General features: G+C 38.7%; 1 protein-coding gene across 1 annotated transcript in view; it reads right to left on the bottom strand.

Moving 5' to 3' along the window:
* Positions 1 to 27,900, bottom strand: part of COL19A1 (collagen type XIX alpha 1 chain) — a 376,494-nt gene that overhangs the window by 91,535 nt on the left and 257,059 nt on the right. The window contains exon 17 of the mRNA XM_049873731.1: positions 7,184 to 7,237. Coding sequence (XP_049729688.1) covers positions 7,184 to 7,237 — 54 coding nt within the window. The remainder of the gene's footprint in view (positions 1 to 7,183; positions 7,238 to 27,900) is intronic.

The raw sequence follows: 27,900 nt of genomic DNA, 5'->3' as shown, positions 1-27,900 counted from the left end.
GTGCTATTTACTTCCCATCAGAGCACCATACATTTCCTTCATTCAATAGCTAGGCCAGAAAATCCATCCAATCAAGGGTCTCAGGGACCTAGGGAGCTGTTTTCTGTTCTTGGGCTAACAATACTCAAGGCAGATTCAAACTTGAACTTCAGAAGCATTTATACATTGACCTGTAAGATTCTCCTCGCCAGCTTCTCCAAGCTAATGGCGCCAGACAGTTACCTGGTTTTATAGAAATAATAAGAGATAAAGTCCTTATGTTTCTGGTACCTGTAGTTCAGTTTTTGATGCTATTATAATTTTACTAGGTCACTTTGTACCCTGGTATTACATTATTTGAATGGGTTCTTGTGAGCCTTCTGAATAAAAACAATAGTTGCATTAAGCTTTGAATTTTAGAATTTAATTTACATTTCCTTGGTGAAATGGTGAGGGTCATGAGATATCTGTATGGGGGTGCTAATATTCCTGCCCATCACAAGAATTCTGGGATGTCAGGACATGTCCCTTGTTCTCTTGTGGGAAATGGTGAGTGGAACATTGGAACCTGTACCCAGGCAAGTGGGAGTGTGTCTTTTGGAAGGAAAGATGTATACGGATTGAGCTACAGAAAACAGTCATTTTTGTTGACCTCAGACAGTTAAATATTAGCAATTTCCTATGGCTTAACCTAACAGAAGAGGCTGAGGACATAGACATGGGGTCATTCACGATCCCCTGGCCCAGGCCCTGGGGGGACTTGTTCTAAGATCCTAGGCCGGAGGGACCATCACGTTAAAAAAAATCAGGTTGTGCTCACTTGAAAATGAGACCTAAGATTGGCTCCAACCTCTCAGTGATTTGCACGAAAACATTTTCACCAGCCCTAAGTGTGGTAGCTCGTGAAGCATGGGAGGATCCAGGAGAGTTTAGGGCTCCCTGCAATAAAGCCAAGAACCAAAAATTCATATATGTGTGCTTAAGGCCATGATGTTCCCCAAAGCGCTTATGTCCTGAGGCACAATGGGAAAGATAGGAAGTTAGGACTTAAATTTTATTTCTACATCATCTGGGCCCAGAAAGGTTGCTTCTAATGTCCCCAAAGGGAGCCCTGGTGTTCTAATGGTTAAGTACTTGACTGCTAACCAGGAGGTCAGTGATTTGAAGCCACCAGTTGCTCTAAGGGAGAAAAGACCTGGCGATCTGCTCCCGTAAAAATGACAGCCTAGGAAACTCTGTGGGGCAGTTCTACCCTGTCATATAGGGTCGCCATGAGTCAGAATTGACTTGATGGCACCTAATAACAACAAGCATTCGCAAAGCCTTTACTTTATGTGCTATCACTGGATTTAACTCCCTGCTTAGAAAGGCCTTAAATATTTGATTTTGTATAAAGGCTTTCTGTCCCTTTCCAGTCTGTGGATATTAAAATGAAGTTATGGTTTGATACTTAAAGGGAAAAATAGATTATTTTGCTGGTAAATTGGTTTTTTTTGGATCAACAATTTGGAGAAGCGAACACTCGAATTGGTTGCTTGTAGGCACAGTATCAATCTCCAACAGCTGAGACGATTCTCTGCAAATTACACTGAGTATGGTGATGTAAGATAATACAACTATGCATTTTCAATGCGGATCTTTAAAAACAATATCAAATGTAAAATCCGCCAGTACATGGCCTTCACAGATAACACTTTTTTTTTTTTTTTTCCTATCAAGAGTGTTGTAAGCGCTCTGGACCTGATGGCTTTAGAAGTTGACAGAGCCTATCAAATTTTTATTAAAATCCCCAGAACTGGAGACAATGAAGAGCAGTTTGCTGGATCGTGAGCAGATTTTCCTTAAGGGGAAGAATATGCTCAGCATTGCTGCTTCTTTGCAAACAATCCCATTCTCAGCAAAAAGGGAGCAGCTGTTCTGCAAATTATTTTTGTGATGGAGAGGGAAATCTTCTAACTTTTATTCTTCCCATCCCCAAGTGGGCATGCAGAAATACACACACTTACGTAGTCTTCCACACCTCACTCCTTAGCTGCTCCCTATATTGCTCACTTCCTTTTTTTCCTTCCCATTTCTCTTTTGATTTGTGCCATGAGGAGACAGATGGGGCTTCTTAATGCCTGAGCTACTCCCTCCAGTTGACATAGGAAAACTGTAGGGGCAAAGATCAACTCCTGTACAGAAGGCAGAGGGCAAATGAGGATTTCTGGGATGAGGGAAGGAACCATGGGCTCTTTTAGTGTAGAATGGGGTACGGAAGTCTAGGAGGCTCTCTGCCACTCCCCCTCCCATGGGTAGCTGCTTCAGCAGAATCTGGGCTGCCTGACTGTTGGAGCTGCACCAAGCCAAGTTGCTGAGGTCCAGGGCTCAACTGCAGCCATCACATAAATCAATGCCAATTTAAAAGGGAAGATTATTTTAGCCTTGGAATGTCATTTTATATGTCTCAATACATGATCCATTACTTAATCTCCAGGAAAGTTTCTCTCAGGCCTTCTCTCCCTTTCCCTCTCCTTCTCCCTGTTTCTCTCTCTTTCTCTCAGCTCATTTGCTACAGTTAGACCATCAAGCATGAAACAAATTGCAAAATAAAACAACCTCAATATCCAAAAACAGATGGGGCTGGGTGGGTTGAGACACTGCCCAGTGAAAACATGCATCTCGCTCACTGCACATTTGGCTCTTTCCTTTGTGGAGCTGAAGGTGAGGTGGAGCTGAAGGTGATTATAAGCCAGAAACATGGTCAGTGTGGGTGCCATCCATCACGGTGAGACCTCAATGCAAAGAGCTCTAAAGTACTCTCAGAAGAAAACAAAGTCTTTGGCAAGTTAACCAGTTGCCATCCAGTCAGTTCTGATTCATGGTGACCCCATGTGTGTCAGAGTAGAACTCTGCTCCACAAGGTTTTCAATGGCTGATTTTTCAGAAGTAGATCACCTAGCCTTTCTTCTGAAGAGCCTTCGGATGGACTGGAACCTTCAAACGTTTGGTCAGCAGCGGAGCACATTAACTGTTTTCACCACCTAGGGGCTTCATTAATTCCCAGATAGATCTAAAGCCTTCTCCTACTAAATGGTTATAGCGAATCATTTGGAAAAAAAGCTTTGGTCTCTCATCTTTATCCAGCTATGCTCCGGCTCCAATGTAACATTTAGAGCACATGTGGTATAAATACCCGTGAGCCGCAATTCTGTAATGGCAATAATGATAGTGTGAGTTCTCTTAGGTGAGCTAATAGCTAAGTTCAAAGTATTGGTTTGCTACTAACAAGACTCTCTGCTCAGCTGCTCTGGTCAGCCCCAGATCAGAAATATAACCTTACGGTTTCAAAATTTACATTCTCAACTTTAAACTCTAAAATATAAATGCTCCATATATCTTCATTTAATGGAAAACTGACTCACTGGCAAGATAAACTATGTACAGAAGTACTGTTGGGAGACCCGTAAAGATAGGAGCTTTAAAAGTTTTGCAAGGGATAAAAAAAAATAGCAAATATTTAAGTAGCTCAGTAGCAAGTGGGTAAATTTTATACCAAAGGTGATAGTAATATGGTATGTTCTTTAAATTTTTCTAGCTGACACTGTGATATCACAGCCAACTCATTCTCACTATACTGAAGTATTTAAGGTAAATCCTATTTTGTAATAGTAGATATCATTATAGAAAAGCATTGTATTTTAATTAATTTAGATATCCTTTGGCTTACTTTTTATTACTTGTGCCAAGCCCTTATGTTTTGAAAAAGCCACTACAGATCTATTCAGGAAATGTTTAATAAAGAATCCTAAAATATATCCCCAAAAGGCTTCCTAATATAATGCCAAATCAACCCAACTCACTGCTGTTGAGGCAATTCTGACTCATAGAGACCATATAGGACAGACTGGAACTGCCCTATAGGGTTCCAAGGCTATAAATCTTTATAGAAACTGACTGACACATCTTTCTCCCGTGGAGCTGCTGGTGGTTTCAATCTGCCGACCTTTTGGTTAACAGCTAAGAGCTTTGACCACAGCATCCCCAGGGACCCTTCCTAATATAACACTCCCTGGAAATCTGTAAGTGAATGAGAAAATTTAAGATAGGGCTACTTGTTGTTGTTAGGTGCTGTTGAGTTGGTTCCAACTCATAGTGACCCTATGTACAAAAGAATGAAACACTGCTGGGTCCTGTGCCATCTTCACAATCCTTGTTATGTTTGAGCCCATTTTTGCAGCCACTGTGTCAATTCATCTCATTGAGGGTCTTCCTCTTTTTTGCTGACCCTCTACTTTATCCCTCCTGACAATGTGTCCAAAGTATGTGAGGCACAGTCTCGCTATCCTTGCTTCTAAGGAACATTCTGATTGTACTTCTAAGACAGATTTGTTCATTCTTTTGAAGTCCATGATATAGTCCATATTCTTAGCCAACACCACAATTCAAAGGCATGAATTTTTCTTCCATCTTCCTTCTTCATTGTCCAGCTTTTGCATACATATGAGACAATTAAAAACACCATGGGTTGGGTCAGGCTCACCTTAGTCTTCAAGGTGACATCTTTGCTTTTCAATACTTTAAAGAGGTCTTTTGCAGCAAATTTGGCCAGTGCAATGCGTCTTTTGGTTTCTTGACTGCTGCTTACATGGGTGTTGATTGTGGATCCAAGTAAAATGAAATCCTTGACAACTTCAATATTTTCTCCATTTATCATGATGTTGTTTATTGGTCCAGTTATGAAGATTTTTGCTTTCTTTATGTTGAGGTCTAATCCATACTGAAGGCTCTGGTCTTTAATCTTCATCAGTAAGTGCTTCAAGTCCTCTTCACTTTCAGCAAGCAAGGTTGTGTCACCTGCATAACCCAGGTTGTTAATGAGTCTTCCACCAATCCTGATGTCCTGCTCTTCTTCATATAGTCCAGCTTCTCGGATTATTTGCTCAGCATACAGACTGAATAGGTATGATGAAAGGATATAACCCGACGCACAACTTTCATGACCTTAAATCACAGAGTATCCCCTTGTTCTGTCTGAACAACTGCCTCTTGGTCTATGTAAAGTTTCCTCGTGAGCACAGTTAAGTGTTCTGGAACTCTCATTCTTTGCAACGCTATCCATAATTTGTTATGATCCACACAGTCGAATACCTTTGCATAGTCAATAAAACACAGGTAAACATCTTTCTGGTATCCTCTGCTTTCAGCCACAATCCTTCTGACATCAGCAATGATAGCCCTGATTCTACATTGTCTTCTGAATCCAGCTTGAATTTCTGGCAGTTGCCTGTTGATATATTGCTGAAGCCACTTTTGAATGATCTTCAGCAAAATTTTACTTGAGTGTGATATTAATGATATTGTTCGATAACTTTTACATTGGTTTGGATCACCTTTCTTGGGAATAGGCATAAATATGGCTCTCTTCCAGTCTGTGAGCCAGATAGGTCTCTTCCAAATTTCCTGGCATAGATGAGTGAGCACTTCCAGTGCTGCATTGGTTTGTTGAAACATCTCAACTAGTATTCTGTCAATTCCTGGGGCCTTGTTCTTCACCAATGCCTTCAGTGCAGCATGGACTTCTTCCTTCAGTACCATCAGTTCCTGATCATATGCTACCTCCTGAAATGGTTAAACACTGACCAACTCTTTTTGGTATAGCAACTCCATGTATTCCTTCCATCTTTTTTTGATGCTTCCTGTGTTGTTTAATATTTTTCCCTTAGAATCTTTCAGTATTGCAACTCGGGGCTTCAATTTTTTCTTCAGTTCTTTCAGCTTGAGAAATGCTGAGCCTGTTCTCCCTTTTTGGTTTTCTATCTCAAGCTCTTTACACATGTCATTGTAATACTTTACTTTGTCTCTTTAATCTGCCCTTTGAAATCTTCTGTTCAGCTCTTTTACTTCCTCATTTCTTCTTTTTGCTTTAGCTACTGAATGTTCAAGAGTAAGTTTCAGAGTCTCTTCTGACTTCCATTTTGGTCTTTTCTTTCTTTCCTGTTGTTTTAATGGCCTCTTGTTTTCTTCACGTATGATGTCCTTGATGGCATTCCACAACTCATCTGGTCTTTGGTTATCAGTGGTTATTTATTCTTGAGATGGCCTCTAATTCAGGTGGGATATACTCAAGGTTGCACTTTGGCTCTCATGGATTTGTTCTAATTTTCTTCAGCTTCAACTTCAAAAAGCTGCCCATGTTTATGATTTTGGATTTATCAACCACAAAATACCTAGGTCCTTATGCTGTTTGTTGTTGAATTGGGACTCATGAATTAATTAGCTTGTCATTTAACAAACATATATTTTTTTTGGCACCTGATAGCTTCAAGGTCTGTCATGGCACATAGTACCTCTTTGGAGTTTCTAAGAGAGAGGACCAACAATAGTCAAAAAATTTATTTATAGGAAAAGAAAGCATGAATGTAGAGGAACAACATAAAGAAGAGTGTTCCCAATTTTGTTTCTGTATAGTGGAACAATTACCCACCAGCCAGGTATCCAAGGATAAGTTACCATGTATATAAAGGACTTAGAGGACAGAGTGCCCCATATAGAGCAGACAGCCTCACACAAAAGATCAGACCCTAAATATTTGTTATGGATGATGAACCAACCAATGATCTCATTTAGATCTTCAAGTCTTATTGGGTTGCCAACACTCATTCTTCTCACTCTATTGTGCTCCTTGTAGAGATGGGAGCAACACCATCTTGCTTTTGCTACTCAGATATTTCTATGTCAGCATTCCATCTACCCCAGTTGTGATTATAAAACCTTGGGGAAAGTCAAAAGTGCCTCTGCCAGAAAGGTGGGGACTCCCATTCTTGAACTACAGTATGTAAACTATTGCTAGAGATTTTGGTCCAGCACTTACTGGATTTGTAAGATATATATCACCTATTGTGCTACCCAGAGCTTCAAGGCAGCAAATAATCTCTTTCTATCCTCAGAGAAAGTAGATATACGACATTATCAACAGTGGAACATAATTTTTTGTAGTAACAAACTTTGAACTAAACTCTTTTTTGATTCATAAAAATAAAACCTTGATTTTGTAAAAAGATTCTGAGCAAAATACATTTTTTGAAACATGTTTTCAATATGAAAAGAAGTATATGTGATCATGTATCAAAGTCTGAGCAGTTACGAATTAATTACTTTTTTCCAAAAATATTACCTCATAAAATCTCCATGTATATAAGATATGAAAAAAACAAAATCATACCTTGTTGTAATATCCACCAAAAGTCTGTTGCACTCCTTGTATCCCAGGAGGACCCTGTATTAGAAATAAAAACAAATACGTAAATATTTACCAAAACAACATGAATTTAAATGATGTATCTGAGAACTCTTGAAATCTTACTGTAAGAAAAAAGGAGAATCTGTTTAGCCAATTATGCTAATTTATAGAGATTTACATAAATGGTAACTTATTATCAGATTCCTAAGACATTTCTAGGTTAAATGTTGCCTGAATCCAAAGAAAGGCCCCAAGTAGGAACACGTAACATTTTACCAGAAGGTCAACCATCAGCATATTCTTTATTAAAAGGAATTATACCTTTAAAATTATTCCAGGGTAGAGGTTGTAACTTCAATTTATTTTTATCACTTCTCACAGGGCATTGAACAATATATCATAGAAACCGTGTGTCCCCAGATGTTATTAACTTAGAAAACATGGGAAAAACATTTTTTCTATTGCTTCATTCTTTTGAATGAGTTGTATGAAAACGGGCTGCATGTAAACTTTCAGGCCAGAAAAAGATGTCTGTTATAAAACTACAAAGTTAATTAGACATTTAAATACTAGTATTTTTTTATTCAACATGAAAAATTTCACTAAGAACTATGATCACTTTTGGGTGGATAAAAAAGAGAAGGGTTTTCCAAGTTTAGGGTTTTCAGGGTGTTAAGAAAACACAAGGCAAAGAACAATTTTAAATCAAGTAGTTCTAGCCAAGATACGTTCAGCTATCTCACAGAAGAGACCGTATAATTCATCCAAACCCAGAAATCTCGGAGGAGACAGAAAATTATAGAGGAAAAATTTCTTTACATTTTTACCTTAGAAGAGAAGGGATAAGAAAAGTATTATTGAGGAAATCAAATATCACCCTTATGCAAAGATTATAAAAAAAAAAAAGAAGGAATAAAAGCTTTGAAAAGTAAAGAAAAATTTTAAGGAACCATTAGTAGATGCACTCATTGATACAGGTAACACCTTAGGTACACAGAAAAAATTAATGTTGTTTATCATTTATGCCAGGTGTTTCTCATGGACAGCTTGCAACTGAGATCTCATTTGATATGAAATGCTTACACTGCGCCACTAAATGCAGAGGACACAAGGATGTAGTGATGGATGCGTGGAAGCAGTTGGTATAACTCTTGAGAAAATAATAGGCCTCACGAGTAATGGAGCTGGCTATGATTGGAAAGACAAACGATGCTGTTACCTCGCTGAAATAAAAACAGAACTAATGTCAGAAAAGAATTCTCCTGGCATTATATATTTTTCATGTTCTTTTTCCACCAGGCAGTGCTGTGTGAAGTATTCTAAGTCAGTTAGATGAGGTAATGAGGAAAGCCATTGCGGAATTGGGAGTTGTTGCACAAAGTTTCTAGCCAAAAAGATGCAAGAACTCATTCTTGAAACTCCGAAGGAGACATGAGATTCTGTTATGGGTTGAATTGTGTCCCCCCAAAAGATATGTTCAAATCCTAGCCCCTGCACTGGTGAATGTGACTTTGTTTGGGGAAATAGGGTTTTTATTTGAAGATTTTATCATTTAAGCTAACAAAATCATACTGGAGTAAAGTAGGTTCTAATCCTAACCCTTTCTGAGCGGCGTCTTAGAAAAGAGAAGGACAGTCCCAGAAACAGAGTCTTACATACACAGGAGGAAGACAGCACGTAAGGACCAGTCTAAAGGTAAGGAACGCCAAGAAATGCCTGGGGCTACCAGAAACTGAAGCAGACAAGGAAAGATCTTTCCGCAGAGCAGACAGAAAACATAGCTATGCCAACACCCTGAATGCAGACTTCTAGCCTCCAGAACTGTGAGACAATAAATTTCTGCTCTTTAAAGCCACCTACTTTGTGGTACTTTTATTATGGTAGCCCTAGCAAACTAAGACAAATTCCATACGTACTGATCCTTCTGCAAATATGTAATGGACCAAGGATAAATTTTAGACAGCGTATGTAGTAGCATCAACAGGTAGAGCAGTGGTCTACACATAGCAGGCATTTGATAAAAGTGTGTTCGTCATAAGACCAATTTAAATCAAAGAGTAGTAATGTCATGGGTAAATTTAACTTCATGCATATTCATCCTAGTTAAAAGTGAGAGTCTTAATAATTAGGTCTCTCAAAGATAGCAGAACAATTTATAATACAGTCTCTCAAATAGAGCAAAAGAATCAATCAGATAATAATAGCAAACACTCACATGCTGCTAATCGTGTGCCAGTCATACCACGGGTTTTATATGGGTTTAACTTATTTATTCCCTCTAACAACACCATGAGGTAAGTACCATTATTATTTCTAATTCAAAGTTACTGAAACTGAAGGCCAGGAATTGTTAACTTGCCCAAGGCCATTCCACTGGTAAGTGGCAGAAGTAATAATTTAACATGGGCTGTCTGGGCCCAAGGTCAGCTCTCATCTACTCTGCTACCTCAGTTTACAAGCAGACTTCAAAACTCTCAGTCTAAAATAACTTTTACAGCAATTTTTTTTTTTTTTAAATCATGCTTATGTATATTCCCTAGAGAATTTCTGGGTGCTCCCTCTGCCGTGTTCTATTGAATATAATGAACTTGGAAAAAAAAAAAAAAAACAACAAAGCTTGTACTTAGCACTTCTGATACATACTATGCTTAGTGCAAGACCCTGGTGGTGTAGTGATTAAGAGCTACAGCTGCTAACCAAAAGGTTGGCAGTTTGAATCTACCATGTGCTCCTTGGAAACATTATGGGGCAGTTCTACTCTGTCTTATAGGGTCACTATGAGTCAGAATTGACTCTATGGCAACGGGTTTGGTTTTTTGTTTTTTTTAGGTGCAGAAGGAGAGCACTTTACCTTTAGATGTAACCCTACGGTGTAGCTTAGAAAGGCCCCTCTATCATTCCTTGTATCTCCCATCTATCTTCACACATTCTCTGAATACCTGGTAGGGAGATTTTGCCTGAATAGGGTTTTCTTGGCTGTGATCTTTATGGAAGCAGCTGAGCACATACTGTTTGTGCCACCAGGGAACTTCTCTATGAAGAAAGATGTACTAATAAACTCTCTTCAAAATATGCTAAAAATAGTTTTGTCATAAGAACAGGTAGAAAGTTTGTTATTGGAAAGTCAGATGGATAGATCTTTAAGAAAGTTTTCAATGTTCTAATGTTTATTAGAAAAGGCAGAGATCAGTAATTATTTTTATCTTGGTATTTTTTAAAAAAAAACTTAAACTTAGACACTGGAATGGTAAGATGACACATATTTCAATATGTCAAAAAACAAAACAAAACAAACTCATTGCTGTCGAGTTGATTCCAACTCATAGTGACCCTAGAGGACAGAGTAGAACTGCCCCATAGGGTTTCTAAGGAGTAACTGGTGGATTTGAACTGCTAACCTTTTGGTTAGCAGCCGAGCTCCTAACCACTGCATCACCAGGGCTCCTTATACAGTAATGGTTAAAAATGTTGATATCAGAATGAGTTTTTCTCTCATATGTTTCCATCTATTACTGTACATAGCTTAGCAGAGCACATTTATACAGACTGCAATAGCTGGTATACATGTCTGTCTTCCCAGACAGACTCTTTGAGGACAAGGAGTTTCAATTTTTCTTTTTTTTATCTTATCATACAACAGAATTTGGTACATAGTAGCCACCCCCACCCCCAATGGTTGCTGAATTCAATAAAATTCATCACTTTTATAAGAAAAATTTAGGGAGGAAAGCTAATTTCCTGCTTGTTGGTTTTAGTTAAAAAATGTTATCAAACAGAGGCGAGGTCTTTCTGCTTCTGAACTCAGAGAAGACAGGGCCAACAAATTTAGATTAATCTAAGAATTTTGCTAGTTAATTGAAAGCAAAGCTGTAGTGAACTCCAGTTAAGTAGGCGAGAGCTCATGGATGGATTTTGAGCAGAATTACAACATAGAAGGTTGTACTCTCTGAGAGAAAAATCAATAATGCTCTTTAGATAGAAAGTATTTGGGAAATCAATTCCTTTTACTTTTAAGAACAGACCCTTTTGTTTGTCTTAGATATTTCCTCTATATGAAAATTTTTTTCAGTGTCTCTTGGGATTTCATTATGTAAGTTAAACAGTTGTAATTTGATAATGGATTATTTTTCTGAGAATGTTTCTGCTACAAATTTTCAGTGACCGAGGAGATGCCTCTACTTCCTACTCCCCCAACCCCAAATGCTGCAAACTCTCAAGCTGCAAAATATGATTCCTGAAGCCAGGAGAAGACTCATTACGTATTTATGTTATGTTTACATCTCAACACAGATACTTCAAGTTCTTATATTTGGCATTACAATGGGCCCACACTAGATAATGTAGGCCAGACAGTTTTGAGTATGTATTAGGTGCAATTTTAAGGTTCCTGGGAAACAGCTTCTTTTTCTCAAAATATCTTGTCCACTCTCTCTCTGGTTTATGCCTAAAACTCTATAAAGAAAGCTTTATTTATTTGGTTTTAGGTTTTATTACCAGCTCAAATGCAAGTGTTCCTGGAAGATGTAATATTAAAGCTCCATATTTGTACAGCTCAGAATAATTCTAAAAGTGTTTTCACTTATATGTCCTTGGATGGCAAGGTAACATGATTACAAAAACATAGCATCTTATTTGATTCTCATAGCAACTAAATGGGGTATGTATTACTGTCTTTTCCACTTGACAGATGAGAAAATTGGGAGACTTTTCCCAAAATTACACAATAAACAAACGGTAGAAACAAGTCCAAGAGCTATTTTACTCTACTATATCCATGGGAATCATTCATTAAATATTTCCTGAGAACAAACTGGTATGGAAAAGAAGAATAAAGGAGTGGTACTGGGGAGTAAGGATGGGAAGAGATAGTACCAAGAGAGGAAAGAAATACAGAAAAGGTGGCCTGAAGACCCTGAAGATAACTCTGCATTTGTTGGGGCATGGTCTGTCACTGCCTCAGCACCTTCCGTGCTGACCACCTAAGCAGAGGACTTGGGCCCAGAACGTTCTCTGATAAGGAGGCTGGAAATTGTGTCCCTCCCTTTCCCCCGGTGCCTTCTCCTTATCAAGAAAGTTTTCCCCCTGTTCTGGGCGCACAGTAAATTTCTCTGTCCTGCTTATGCATGGGCACCATATGGCATCTGGCCAATCTCACTTCCATACTTGTTCCTGGCACAAAGGAACTGGGGTCTCCTTCAACTGCGGCACAAGAAGGGTAAGCAAAGAACATCTGCCCTGCATGGGCTGCAAGGGGGGACTTGCTGGCAATGGGAGACCAGTGCCCACGATGGAAGCTGATCTTGCTCTGTCTCTCATGAGTAAAGTGTTTACCCATGAACTAGTAGAGCACCTGGTTTGTATCTTTTGTTGGTGACCTTGGTCCCTGGTATGACGGCATTCTTCAGTCATGCTGAAGACTATTTTCTGGCATAAAGCTCTGAGAAATGGAGTTTTTTTTTTTTTTTTTTGAGCCAAGTCTTAAGGTTAACTTTGGTTCTAAGACGTGAGGACTCAAAGGTGAATAAGCTCAGGAAAAACAGGTTTCACGCTAATTGGAAGGACATGTTTCATTCTCTTGGCCAACACACAAAGCTACAGTCATGAAATCGGAAGTGTTCACATTCTTAGATGTTTTAAAGGGTTTTCCTTTATGTTGAAAATTGAGTTTAACAACTTTTTCCTGATGATGAATATATGCCAATGCATAAATTTAGGCCAACATTCTTAGATGAGGTTTCTCCACTGAGACTTGAACAAACAGAGAAAAATAGAAAGGAGGGGAGCAAAGCAGACAGAAGTGTAAGTTACATGCAGATGATAAGCAAAGAATTAGGGGAGGAGTCAATACTTTTGCCTTGGAAATAGTAAGCCCTGAACTAAATCCTGGGGAAAGACAGACAAAAACAATGAGCCTCTAAAAGACATCAGAGAATGATAAAACAGGGTAACAATAACAATCATATTAATAATTGACAACAGCTACCTTTTGAAAATAGTAACCGTGGCAGGCACATATATTATTGCATTTAATTCTTACAACCACGCAGTGAGGTGGGCACTATCCTCATTTTACACATAACAAAAGGTTAAGTATCTTACCCAAGGTCACAGAACTTGAAGACAAGAGCAAGGTTTCAATCCACTTCTACCTGACCCTACAGCCCTTGATCTTTTAACTCTTCTCTTATTCTGACTCCCAGAGAGAAGGACACCAGATAATAAAATAAAATTATCAATCATTTTAATGCTGGTTATAAAAATCAAGAAGGACATGCAACAGTAAAGAGATCATAGGGTACCTTAATGAGGTACAGAATCAATAACGGCCAAGCAAAGAGAGCTCTGGGACATGGCGTAGGTAAACATTTTCAAAGGCTTGAGTGACAAGAAGAGATCAAGAGAAAGTGACTAGAAGGAAGGAAGGTAAGAATAGGTAAGACCGACCACCTGGAAACAGAAACATTAAAATCGTAGAGGGTTTAGATTACAGAGAGATAAGAAGAAAAAAAATATGAGAGAAGTTAGGCTGAGAGGCAAAAGGAAAGGAGCACTATCAATCAGCATCTTAAATAACTTTTGAAGTTCAAATGACACCAGATGAGGGGTAAATAGTTGGCATTTATGAGATGGTGGGAAAAAAAGAAAAATAAAAATGGTTGAAGGTGATGGTGGCGGGGGGGTGGCGGGTGTGTGGGGAAGGCTAGCTAACCAAAAGAGTAATATTGCTGGGGATGGTTTTGATAAGCTGAAATGCCCATGAGCACGAAATTGCAGTGAAGAACAGTTGTGGGAAAGTTGTCACACTTAATAGAGAAAATGAAACACCCCTCTATTATGACCACAATAGTACCTTTGTGTTCTGTTGTGGAGGAGAGAATTTGTGTATCGGCATTGTGAGAATACGAAGAATTTATGTGATACAACAATTCACAGGTTTAAGGTCTGATCAAGGACTCCTTTTGAGGACTTCCCCTAAAAGTGATAGCAGTTTTGTTGGAAGTTGGCAGCCACATGCCTGTGAACCTCTAGAGATTCTGAGCACTACTGTGATCCATGGCCTTCCCTCGTCTCAGCCAGCCCGCCCATCCCCACAGTGGCATATACCTGCACCACACCTTGAAAGATCTATAGCCCCTAATGTCTCAATCTAAGATATTGCCACCATCCCTGGTTCAGAAGTGCAAAAGCGGTACTATTAACAGGTGAGGGATTGCGGCAAAGGCAGCTTCTGGATCATGAATGAGAATTTTTCACATCTGCCACTTTGGACATTTTTCAAACTTGCTCCTCTGTGTATTGCAGGGAACTGCTCACTTGAGCTGGGCTTGTCTGCTTCTGGCCTGCATACTGAGCTGTGTAATTGAGGGAGCTCAAGCATAGGCAGTTTATGGTTGTATGAATAAGCAAAATACTCAAATGTGACCTGATTGTTTTCCAAAATCGCACAGTCCCTGGTTTTCCTTGTCATTTTGGAACAGGGGTTGGAGGATGTGCCTGTGACAGTGAATGCATTCAATGGGTATGATTAACACATTTCATAAAAGCAGATTCTCTAAATTATGTTATGAAGCACATCAGTTTTTAACACTTTGTTTCCCAAGGCAGAAAAAATCATTTTAAAATGGCATTTATTCCCAAACACCATGAAACAAATCAATCTAATTGGGATAAAGCCTACTATATTATTGACTGAGTGGGACACTTTTGAATGATTTCCATGGAGTGATGGTTAGGGAAAAAAATAAAAAAGGATTCCTCCCCTAATGGTGCCATTCTGCTTAACCATCCACAAAATGTTTCATACTTCTCTCACCCCAGTATGTCCTGCAAAAAGAAAAATATGTCAGCTCCCTGCAGCATAAAGAGGAGCAGGGTCTTTAGAGTGCTTGGCCACCCCACAGAAGCAACATCATTGACCCAGCACAAGGTGATAAAAGCCACAGGGCATGAAAACTAGCAAGGATGGGAATGTATGAAACCAATGGTTTATATCCAGTGGTGTCCCCAAAAGATCACCACCAACACAAACCTATACCCTAGAAACAACTGTGCCTCAGCCCCTCACTGACCTCAAAAATCTCTCAGTGGGTCGCCCAAAGCAGGAGGGAAGTTGGCTCACATGGACCCCACATGCAGCCTGCACCTATCAGGGTTCTGAGTTTCCACTGACTGTAATTAAGTGGTAACATTCTGTCTCTTTAAAAGTGTTAGTACAATGACAACACTTCCTCCACAGAGAAAATGCGATTTCCAAGGCAAACTGCTGGCTACTTAAGATAACCAGGCTGGTGTTATACACTGCCAAGTTATGTAGAGGTCTGTACAAAATCTGAATAGCTGGGGAGGGTCTGGACAGTTCAGAAAAAATAAAAAAAAGAACAGTCTACTGGTTTTATTTTGGGGTCATCAGAGTTTCCACTTTCAACTCAGGTGTGCGACATTGGGGTTTCACACTGATCTATAGGCTATAAAAAAAAAAAAAAAGGCTGTACTAATGATAAATGGACAAATAACAATTCTTGGCTCAGCCAAACACCATGGATACGAAGAGTATACTCAGGGAAGCTCTGAAAAGAATAAATGAATGAAAGATTTGATTTTTAAACCACCAAGCCTCATTCTGCAAAGGATTTCAAGCAGGGGAGATGATACGGATGTTCCAAGTAAGTGAAGAAATATTAATAATTAGTGATATTAAGCTTTGCTAATTCTATAAGGTGGTTTTCTGATGTATCAAAATGAATCACGAAATATTTCATGCAAGCTGAAAAATACAGAAATATGACAAACCTCAGTGACTCCACAATCCAAGCTGTCAAATCCTAGAAATTTGCCATTTTTTTCAGATTTTTTTCACTTTTTGAAGAAACTATTACAGATATAGCTAAAGCCCCTTCAGTTCTTATTTTCTACCAAATTTCTTTCCATATTTCAGCTCCCCAAGACAATGCTAAAAACTTGCTGCCTCTCTAATTACATAAATCCTTTTATTCCTCCCTATGACCAAAATTGTTTCCTACTAGGTTGTGCTTGTTGTGAGAACGTTGATTGCATAGATGTAGCCAAGCCCCTTACTCTTGAGGGCCCAGAGTTTTCTTATTGTTATAGTGGAGATAATATTTTCTTGCCTATCTCACAGAGTTATAGAGAGGTAAAATTTAATACAGTATGAAATCCTTTCAGAAACTATATCATCAAATACAAGCCATCAGATTATTTAGGAAACAAGTCTCTTCTTCGGAATATCTTCTCCAAAGCCCATCAGATTTGTTAAAACCTTAATTTTTACCCACCACAAAGAAATGTAGCTTAATTCACTCACTGGTCCAACTAGTTACAAGTTTTGTGACCATATATCAAGGATTTCAAATATTCTGTCCCATCACTGCTATAGATAATGCATGTCAGTCCAGACATCTTTAGTAGGTTTCAAGAACATGACCCAAGATGTAAAATAGTAGTCAGTAGCCGCAAGAAGATAAAATCATTTTCCACCTGAGTGTAGTCACAATTAGTAAAACACTTAGGAAGTCAGAACGTGGCTAATCATGTCTCTCTGTTGCTGCTCATATGTACACGGAGAGAAAAAGAGAAATAATTAGGAAATTGAACCCAAGTGCTTGTTTTCAAAATCTCAACCTGATACCCTCAGCTGCCTCCCATGCCTGCCTACACACTGGGTGGCCACACAAGGTGACAATGAAATTTTAGCAATGTTGGAAACAGCTGTCTTGTCTGGAACCATGACCCTAAAGGGAGAAAAATGGCCGTAAAAATGATTGACTGGTCACCATCTCCACTTTTATATGTCATATGTGTTTACATTTTTAAGTAAGAGGAGTCAACTTATTTTTATTAAGAACTGAAATTACTATTCCTATTGAAACCCTGGCGGCATAGCGGTTAAGAGCTATGGCTGCTAACCAAAAGGTTGGCAGTTCGAATCTACCCTGTGCTCCTTGGAAACCCTATGGGGCAGTCCTACTCTGTCCTATAGGTTTGCTATGAGTCAGAATCGACTCAATGGCAACAGGTTTGGTTTGATTTTTTGGTATTGACTCAAGTATGTGAAAGGATACAACCCCGATAAACACCTTTCCTGATTTTAAACCACACAGTATCTGTTTGAACGACTGCTTCTTGCTCTATGTACAGGTTCCACATGAGCACAATTACGTGCTCCGGAACTGACATTCTCTGCAGTGTTATCCATAATTTGTTATGATTCACACAGTTGCATGCCTTTGCATAGTCAATAAAACCAGGTAAACATCTTTCTGGTGTTCTCTGCTTCCAGCCAGGATCCATCTGACATCAGCAATGATATCTCTCATTCCACATCCTCTTCTGAATCCACCTTGAATTTCTGGCAGGTCTCTGTTGATGTACTCCTGCACCCATTTTTAAATTATCTTCAGCAAAACTTTACTTAAGTGTAATATTAATGATCCTGTTTGATAATTTCCACATTCTGTTGGATCACCTTTCTTTTGAATGGGCACAAATATTGATCTCTTCCAGTCAGTTGGCCAGGTAGTTGTCTTCGAAATTTCTTGATATAGACCAGTGAGTGCTTCCAGTATTGCATGCATTTGTTGAAACATCTCAATTGGTATTCCATCAATTCCTGGAGCCATGTTTTTTGGTATGCTTGTTTTTCGCACGTTAGCTGAACGTGAAGAGGACTTGGAGCACTTACTGATGAAGACCAAAGGCTACAGCCTTTGGTATGGCTTACATTTCAACATAAAGAAAACAAAAACCCTCACAACTAGACCAGTAAGTGACATCATGATAAACGGAGAAAAGATTGAAGTTCTCAAGGATTTCATTTTACTTGGATTCACAATGCCCATGGTGGCAGCAGTCAAGAAATCTAACGATGTATTGAATTGTGCAAATCTGCTGCAAAAGACCTCTTTAAAGTGTTCAAAAGCAAAGACAGATGTCACTTTGTGTTTTCAGTTGCCTCACATACATGTGAAAGCTGCACAATGAATAAGGAAGACCAAAGAAAAATCAATGCATTTGACTTATGGTGTTGGCGAAGAATATTGAATATATCATGGACTGCCAGAAGAAAGAACAAGCCTGTCTTGGAAGAAGTACAGCCAGAATGCTCCTTAGAAGCAAGGATGGTGAGACTTTGTCTCATGTACTGTGGACATATTATCAGGAAGGACCAGTGCCTGGAGAAGAATATCATGCTTGGTAAGGTAGAGAGTCAGGGGAAGGGAGAAAAACCCTTAATGAGATGGATTGACACAGTGTCTGCAATGATGGGCTCAAGCATAGCAATGATTGTGAGGATTGCGCAAGACCGGGCAGTGTTTTGCTCTGTTGTACATAGGGTCACTATGAACTGGAACCAACTTGATAGCATCTAACAACCGCAACACTGACTCAGTTAAATGTCATGGTTCATTTTCTCCAAAGATATTATCATTACAGTACGTGGCCTTTATTTATTTAATAGACAAAGGAGACTGAAGTTTTTTGCTGAAAGGAAAGCCAAGAAACTTGACAAAGTCCTGATTAGTTTAAGGCTTCTGGAAGGGATGTTAAGAATATGAGTTGGATTTCCATTAAGACATAATGAGCCTCAAAATAGTCACATACAAGTTATTTTAACAAGAAATCAAATGTTTTCACTGGACATTTTCTATAAACGACTTTATTCAGCAGTCCAAAATGTGTTTTGGGGGACTAACTTGTTTTAGAGGTGGGCTTTGCTACAAGCTGAAAACAATGACTTTGCACCTTGAGTTGTCAGTATGTAATGAATAAAGCTGATGATGGAAGTCACAAGAATCAGAGGGTAATCATGGACAATGGAGTACAAGAGCAGAGGGCCTTAGTTCTATGGTGTTTTGAGGGCACGTATTTTCATTGTGAGTACTATTCATCTGATCCAACTGTAGACTATCAGAAAAGAAGCATTACATATAACTGTGGGGAAAAGGAAAAGACTGACTTACATGTAATAGAATTCTCCATCTTTAATGAAAAATGTAGCACCCAGTGGATTCAACCAAAACCGAAATTAAATGGGCTACAATCAAAGCTTTGTCAGTTTTCTTTTTTTCTCTCAGCAAACAAGTCTATTCCATGTACATTCAGGGACTAAAAATGATGTGCTAAAAATACTACCTTTGGAATAATTTATTTGAATCAATAGTAATAGTAATTTCATCACATAAAAAAATTAACCACCTCAGATAAAAACATACAACACAACAAGACTTACAAAAGGGCCAGTTGATTATTTGCCTACTCTAAAGAGCTCAGCTGCTAACCAAATTGTTGGCAGTTTGAACCCACCAACAGCTCCTTGGAAACCCTATGGGGCAGCTCTACTCGCAGGGTTGCTATAAGTCAGAATCGACTTGACAGCAATGGGTATGGTTTTTTTTCTTTTTTTTCCCTACTCCTAAAGGCCCTATGTGATAGAACCATTCAGTTCCCAATTTTCTTCTGGCACCTTTACACTCCCAGTTTCTTTATGTTTGTTGGATGCATCAAGATCTTTCCTACCTCGGGTCTTTTGCATGCTCCATTCTCTCTGCTTGGAAAGTTCTTGTGTTAGCCTTCATATGGCTAGCTCCTCCTCAGGTAAGGTTGTCCAGGAGACACCTTCCTGTACCCCCTTAGCTGGAGTAACAACTCCTTCTTTCAAATCACTAATCCAGTTGATTCCTCTTACAGCACCTCACACTGGAATTGTTTTGTCTATTTATTGAGTTGTTCATTAACCATTGTTGCCCCCACACCCAACAGAACGTAAGTTACTGAAGGTAGAGAGACCTTATCTATAGTTTGTTTTGTTATAACCATGATATACTAAATGCTTATAATAGCGATTAACACACAGTAGATGGTCAATAAATATTTTTGAATAAATGAATGCAATTTCACACCCTAAATTTACTCTTTAAACTGTATAGATGTTGTATAACCATGACCTTCAGGGCTGTGCAATGACAAGTCATGTTTTAAAGGTAAAAGGAATTCTACATTGAAGTTAAAACTGAAACAGAAATAACATGATTGTACATGTCTTAAATCAGATTGTCGTTCTAGGGAAAAAGCATAAATTCTATTGGCATTAGTTTCCAAAAAATTAACACTATAGGGTTTTATCAGTGTTTACAATAAAGGGGCATTTTAGAGACCCATGAGCTAAGGATTTTTACTTCAAGAGAGCATCAAATTGACATAAAAATGATTATTGATAAAACAGCGATTGTTCTCAAAGTACAGGAAGAGCAGAAAATGCAACAAAATCCTGGAACTAAATTTTGAAAAGCATGTAGATTTCTAATTAATTCTCAAAAAACTGAAAAATTTCTATCCTTGCAATATCCACCAAAGGGCTGTTTTTTTTTTTTTACCTAGAACTTTCTCAATGGAAACAGTAGAGGGAGCTGCTGCCCCACGTTACAAATTTCTTAGCTTCCTGTTTTCAACATAAATCTCTGTGCACTGAAACGTGACACATTGGAGCCCACTGCTCAATTCTCGTACTGCAATGACATAACGCACAAAAACAATACCAGGAAAAAAATAAAAGAAAATCAAAAGCCCTGCCTCTAACAGGAAGAAATAATAACACATTTTAAAATTAATGCGACTTTTAATAAACGCTTTTTACAAGTGATGATGAATGAGAGGTAAAATTAATGTCAAATGGGTGGGCTAATATATACTTCCTTTAATGGCTCATTAGTTAAATTCTCCTGCCTTCCCTCCTGCTCCACCTCATTTCCAGCTGCTTTTCTCTCTTTTCTAAAGAAACTAAAAATTAGAATACTTTGAAATAAACTAAGGCTCTTCAAGTCTTGAGATTTTCCAAGTGTCATTATCATAACACAGGGCCACTATTTTCCATTGCTTATGTTACTCAGATAACTGCAAGGCTTTAAAGAAAAGGAGATATTTTTATTAGAGTGTGAGTGTAGCTGAGACTTAAAGAACATTACAACTAATAAAATGTAACAGTTAAGATCATAGATGAACCACCTCCACAGTCAAGGAAGAGGCTATAAATCGGAGGAGAAAAAAACAACATTGAATACTTAGTCTTGGCTTGTATTATTAATTGTGAGTAATTTTTGTATCTCTTCATGAGTGTATTTACATATCTAGAATAAGTATCCCATATAGACAGCATGTGACCTTTCATTGTGTCAATTCATTGATAAACATTCAAATTTTTGTTAACTGAATTTTGGGAAGAGTGTAAAGAGGGGAAAAAAAACCCATCTTGATTCAATTACAGATTTAAGACAATCTCTTCTATCTGCAATACCATACATGTGAATGAATGTTCAGAATAATATAATGATGAATCTGAGTTACCTTTAGATGGGGCTTAACATTTAGAAGAAGGTTCTTTCATATACATGACATTTAACCCCAGTGGCTGTGGCATGCAGGCGAGGCAGGTACTATCATTTGAAATTTACAGAGAAGGAAATTGAAATGTCAAGTAAGTTGTTCAAAGACATGCTAGTGAGGAGAAGGAATTGGTTCCTCATAGTCTTCTTATTCTACCCCACTATCCTGAAGCATTGCTGCTCCATCAATTACCACAGAAAAATCATACAATGTTCTGTAAGGCAGGTCGTAGCCAAGTGGTTAGCTAGAAGCTTGCCTTTTCTGTCTGTAGCCTAGCAGAATGAAGGTAGGCTTAGGGCCCAATTCCTGGGTTTCAAGTCTGGCTTCACCACGTACACTTGTGTGATCTTTGACACGTTACTTAATATTTCTCACCAGCATTTACCCCGTTAAAAAATGAGGATAATTTCCACTTCTCAAGATTCTTGTGAGGATTATTTAAGACATTGCAAGTAGAGTACCTAATGCATAGCTAGTGTGGAATAAACTTTCCCTATCCACCCCTCTCTCTTCTAAGTCTGTTTCCCTACTAGCTGGCAGTATTAAACCCTGGTAGTGTAGTGGTTAAGTGCTACGGCTGCTAGCCAAAAGGTCAGCAGTTCGAATCCACCAGGCGCTCCTTGGAAACTCTATGGGGCAGTTCTACTCTGTCCTATAGGGTCGCTATGAGTCGGAATCGACTTAATGGCAGTGGGTTTTGGTTTTGGTTTATCCACCCCTCTCTCTTCTGAGCCTGTTTCCCTGCGAGGTGGCAGCATTTCCCTCCCCAATATGTCTTCTCATACTGTCTCTCTAAAAACTGCTCTCAGTCATAACCTTAGTGTATAAACAGGTATTTTCAATCCAAGATACAGGAGCCCTGGTGGCGCAGTGGTTAAGTGTTTGGCTGCTAACCAAAAGGTCAGCAGTTCAAATCCATCAGCTACTTCTTGGAAACCCTCTGGGGCAGTTCTACTCTATCCTATAGGGTCACTATGAGATGGAATTGACTCAATGGCAACTGCGTTTTAATGATTTCCCTCTAATAAAGAATATTCATTCAAGACAAGATGGAAGAAGTTATTCGGGAAATTTGGATATAAGCTTGGCTTGTTAACAGGAAATTAGATGAATTCTTTAGAAAAAAAATGTTCAACATAAAAGGATAAAACAAGTTTGTGGCTAACTCTGTTAACCAGTTCAATTGCTCTTCAACTATAAATATTCAGGTTAAGAATGATTTTATTTTATGTAGTTTGTAAGTACATTCATTTCAACCGTCTTCCCTAAATAAATTAAAACAGGTACTGTATATGAGGAGCTGAAGTGGAGCTCCACACACACACACACACACATACACATATATAACTTTCATCAAATGTTGATTCACAAAGGCATTTTAATAACTCCTCTAAATAACAACAATACATCTTTAAACCTTGAAGGGAAGAACATTTTTCTTGAGGAAAGTATGCTGTTATGGAAGGATTTATGCCTCTTGATAATGCCTATTCCTTGGTTCTTTTCAAAGGATCAGACTGACCAGAAAAAGGCCCACCCCTCCTCAACTTTTCCAAAGGCTGCTTGCTCAGCCACATGTTAAAACTATATGAAGTATTCACTCATTTAAGGGATATTATACTTTATTTGATTAATCTTTGGTAAGAGAGATAAAATTCAGACTTTATCTTTCACATCGTCATAAGAAATTCTACCATGTGCTTTAGGAATTTCACATGCTAGCCACTTGGGCAAGTGATACACCATCTCCTAATCCCAATCAGAAGAATTTTAACCCCTGTAAACCTTTCCCCTGCTCTTATTGCCGTCTTTCCTGCTGTAAAGTGAGGCTCATGTCAAATAGAGTACAGTTTAGAAAAACCTGTTGCTGTCAAGTCGATCCGGACTCATAGTGACCCTGTAGGACAGAGTAGAACTGCCCCATGGGGTTTCCAAGGAGCGGCTGGTGGATTTGAACTGCTGACCTTTTGGTTAGCAGCTGTTGGTCTTAACCACTGAGCCACCAGGGCCCCACAATTGAGAAAAGACAACTAAATTAAAAAATAACATTTTGATATAAAAGGGCTCACAAATAAAGGGCAATGTCTCTTAAGCTATATATAAATCATATTAAAATGCAAATAGCTCCATGGGAAATCCTAACAGATAAAGACAATTCTCTGCTGATACTTTAAAAATGACAAACACTATGATGACTGCAGTGAATCTTGTTTACTCTCTCAAAAACTCTTAGTCCATTGTGTCACTAGTGTGAGCTATGAAAGAAATCTGGCTGTGGGATTCTCCAGCTTAGAATTTTTCACAAGTTTTCATAGCTTCCCATGACATGTGGCACTTTTTACAAGGTTCTCCAGGATCTGGCCCCAGCTGGATTTCCATCACTGGTGGCCTTGTGGTTCGGGTCTCTGAATTGCCCCTGGCTCCCCCACTGGTCCCCATGCCCCAAAAGTTTAGCATTCAGCACTTTTGTTCCTCTGCCAGCAGTACTGAGCTCCTCTCTCCTGCCTCTCTATTTGCTTTACTGTATAATTCTCCTCAACTTTTATGCTTTGGTTGTTAGTTCCTGTAGAAAACTACCCTTGACTATTATCTTTACTGAATTCTCTTCCTCCCTTCACATTTCTGTGAACTAAACTTGCATTTCCTAGAGGGCAAGGACAATGTCTTATTCATTTTTGCATCCCTATCTCCTAACTGAGTGTTAGACACGTACCAGTTGCCAGTTTCCTTCAAGGTGACTCTGACTCATGGCAACCCCATGTGTGTCAGAGTAGAATGTGCTCCATAGCATTTTCAATGGCTGATTTTTCAGGAGCTGATCACCAGGTCTTTCTTCCAAGGTGCCTCTGGATGGACTCAAATTTCCAGCCTTTCAGTTAGCAGCTGAGAGCATTAACCATTTGCAACATCCAAGGACTACATTAGACAGTTAAGAGGCCTTAAATGTTTGTAAAACTATTGAGTAATGTGAATTAAGAGCAGTTTGATTTTTTTATGAGCTCATTTTCTTAAGATATTAATTAATCTGACCTTGAAAGCATTAATTTTGAAGAACTCTGTTCATTTCTAACCATTTGGGAAACAACAGTCCTCTTGTTAGAGTACTTCATGTTTAGAAAAAATTAAACGTGAAGGTGGCACAGAACAATGTGGGGAGCCTATTATTTTACCTTCTTTTTCAGTGCTGCCCTTCACTAAGCTCTGTAATATGAGTGGATGCTCCATAGGGTTTTCTGCAGCATGCTAGTATGCATATCAGCAATTCAACCCAGGATGTGAACAACTTCAAAAAAATCCAAAAGCCGATGAAAACTTTATCCCAAAAGTTTTGATAATACTTGTACTAGAGAAAAGGTATTTTAGTCATGCAGAGTTTTCTTAGAATCAGACAAAGTTTCTATAAACCACTGTTTTAAAACAAAAAATTGATAGATAATACTTTTTTTTTTTTTTAAGAAAAGTTGCTCTGTAACTTAAAACCTTTTCTTTTCTGCATGGATTTTTCCCTGTCTTCTGTAGCCTAGCAAATTGGTAATTTTACTATATTAAAGAAGATAAATAAACCACTTTTCTTTTAAAGATCATGTACTCAGGATTTAATGAACACTGTGTATCAGTCCCATGGCTGAGTTTAAATTCTAAATCTAATAGTTGAAATAAAATAAGCACTTCTCTTCTCCAAACACTCTGACAATAAACTAAAACCTGTGGAATTAAATATTATCAATTCTTTCATATAGCTGCATATTTCTTAATTGTCTCGATTCTTCAATAAACTCATTTGATCTCCAGCTGAGGGCTCGTCCCAGAATTCAATGTATCCTTTTCTCTCCTACACATCTGGCAAGCCTGTCATAAAGGCCTTCGTCACTCAGATTCCTCCTCTGAGACAACAGTTATCCCATCTTAAGTGCAGCATCATACGTTTTAGAAAACTACACAAAGGTCTAATCTTGCCTGTTAGCATTCACCAGCTTTTCTTCTTTAAAGCACAAGATGATTACTGAAAATCTTACAACGTGTTCTCTGTTTTGTCAAAAAATTTGGAGTAAAAACCAACAAAGCTGAATATTTTAAGGACAGTATCCTAGTATACACAATTGTTTTTATAATCATTATTGATAGATACGAATCAATCGCTAATAGGGCAATCCACTCAAATGGCTAAAGTGGATGAAATGAAATGAACGACAGGACAGGAGAGCAATCCTGTTGTTGAGAATATACACAGTAGAACATACACCAATTCAACAATTCCTACATGTACAATTCAGTGACACTGATTACAGTATTCATTTTGCACATGTGACCACATCCTAACAGAGTCCTAAGGTGCTAGATCTGGGGCCTTCTAGTGGTGGTGCAAGGTGGTTCTGGTCTTTAAAAAGTCACTTATTATCTTTTTTTTTATTATTATCTGGTCTTCATTTTCTCACCTATAAAATATATTCATTTGTTTACTCAGTCATAAAATAATTTATAGTCAAATCCCACAGGCCACAACTGGTGCTAATCAGTGGCAATAAAAAAAAAGGTTCAAAAAATAATTCACAGTGCAGTTATCAGACCAAAAAATCTAAATTCAGTGCCGTCGAGTCAATTCTGACTCATAGCGACCCTGTAGGACAGAGTAGAACTGCCCCATAGAGTTTCCAAGGAGCACCTGGCGGATTGGAACTGCTGAGCCTTTGGTTAGCAGCCGTAGCACTTAGCCACTACGTCACCAGGGTTTCCAGTTATCAGACAGATAAAGAAAACAACGTTTATAAAGCAGTGCGCCATGCCTATAGAAGGTAAGGTAACAGAATCATGGAGGATGATACCTTATGTGTTGAGAGAACTAGCAAAGGTTTTGTAGGAGAGCTGACGTCTGAGCTGAGTCATGAAGATGAAGGGGAGATTACCCAGGCATATACAAAGCACGACGTTTTTGAGGCAGCAGGGGAGATTAGACTACTGATTACAACAGAAAAGTCATAGAAGACGGCAGGTAAAGACAGGTATAGTGAAAATCATAAAAATTTGGAATCCATATTGTAAGCAAAAGAAATCTACTAAGGAATGTTAAGCTAAAGAGTTCCAAGGCTAGGTTTATGATTTAGAAATATTACTCCACTTAGAGAAGGCAGCAGAAACAAGACCAACTCTGAGATGGAAACAAAAATACCTGTACAAATTGACAAGGGCTCAAACTAAGGCAGTCCTAGTGGAGATGGAGAGGAGGAGATGGATTCATGAGCTCCTGCAGTATAGAACTGACATAGCTTAGAGACCATTTGGATGTGGAATGAAGGAGAGGAAAAAAATCTAGGATTTTTTTAGAGTTTACTTTTAGACATGTTACTTTTGTTTTAGCTAGGAGATCTCCAAGTGGAAAAACTGAACAGGTAGTGGGATGTATAAGCCCAGAACTTAGTAGGAATCTTTGGTTGATATAAGACTTACAAAAAACCAAACCAATCCCAGTGCCGTCGAGTCCATTTCGACTCATAGCGACCCTATAGGACAGAGTAGAACTGCCCCATAGAGTTTCCAAGGAGTGCCTGGGGTTCCGAACTGCTGACCCTTCGGTTAGCAGTCACAGCACTTAACCACTACGCCACCAGGGTTTCCTGATATAAGACTAGGAGTTATTAATCCACCCAACGTATAGATGGGGGCAGAGGGAAAGCTATCAATGAAAGCAACAAAAAGGATGGCCCCAGAGGGTGAAGGAAGAAATCAATGTTACTGAAACAAGACAATAAAGAATTTCAAGGAGAAGAAAGCAAGCAACAGTGTGGAATTCTGCATAGCAGTGAGGTAAGACGAAGTGAAAGGAACCTGGCGCTCAGAGATTTCTGGTGATGGTAAAGTGTGCAGTTTTAGCTGAGTAGCTTAGCCTTGATACTCTACCCATTACCATTGAGTCAATCCTGACTCATAGCAACCCTATAGGACACAGTAGAACTGCCCCATAGAGTTTCCAAGGAGTGCCTGGTGGATCTGAACTGCCAACCGTTGTTTGGTTAGCAGCCATAGCACTTAACCACTATGCCACCAGGGTTTCCTTGAATACTGTAGTAAAGTAATGTAAATTATTTGAAGGATGGTCTAGGATTGGCATTTTATCTGATGCTTCTGTGGTTTTGGATGCAATAATAAGAGTTAATGGGGCCATAAGAAATGGAATACTTTTTCCAGAAACTTGGAGGAAAAGAAAGTGATAAGGTAACTGACTATAAGTTCTTCATAGCTCTTTTTAGCAACAACAATCTATGAAATTCTAGTAGCAGAACAGTTCTGTATTAAGATAAATGAAT

The sequence above is a fragment of the Elephas maximus genome, chromosome 1 (assembly GCF_024166365.1).
Source record: "Elephas maximus indicus isolate mEleMax1 chromosome 1, mEleMax1 primary haplotype, whole genome shotgun sequence".
Lineage (NCBI taxonomy): Eukaryota > Metazoa > Chordata > Mammalia > Proboscidea > Elephantidae > Elephas > Elephas maximus.
The sequence above is the reverse complement of the archived record's forward strand: the minus strand, read 5'-3'. Positions and strand labels throughout refer to the sequence as shown.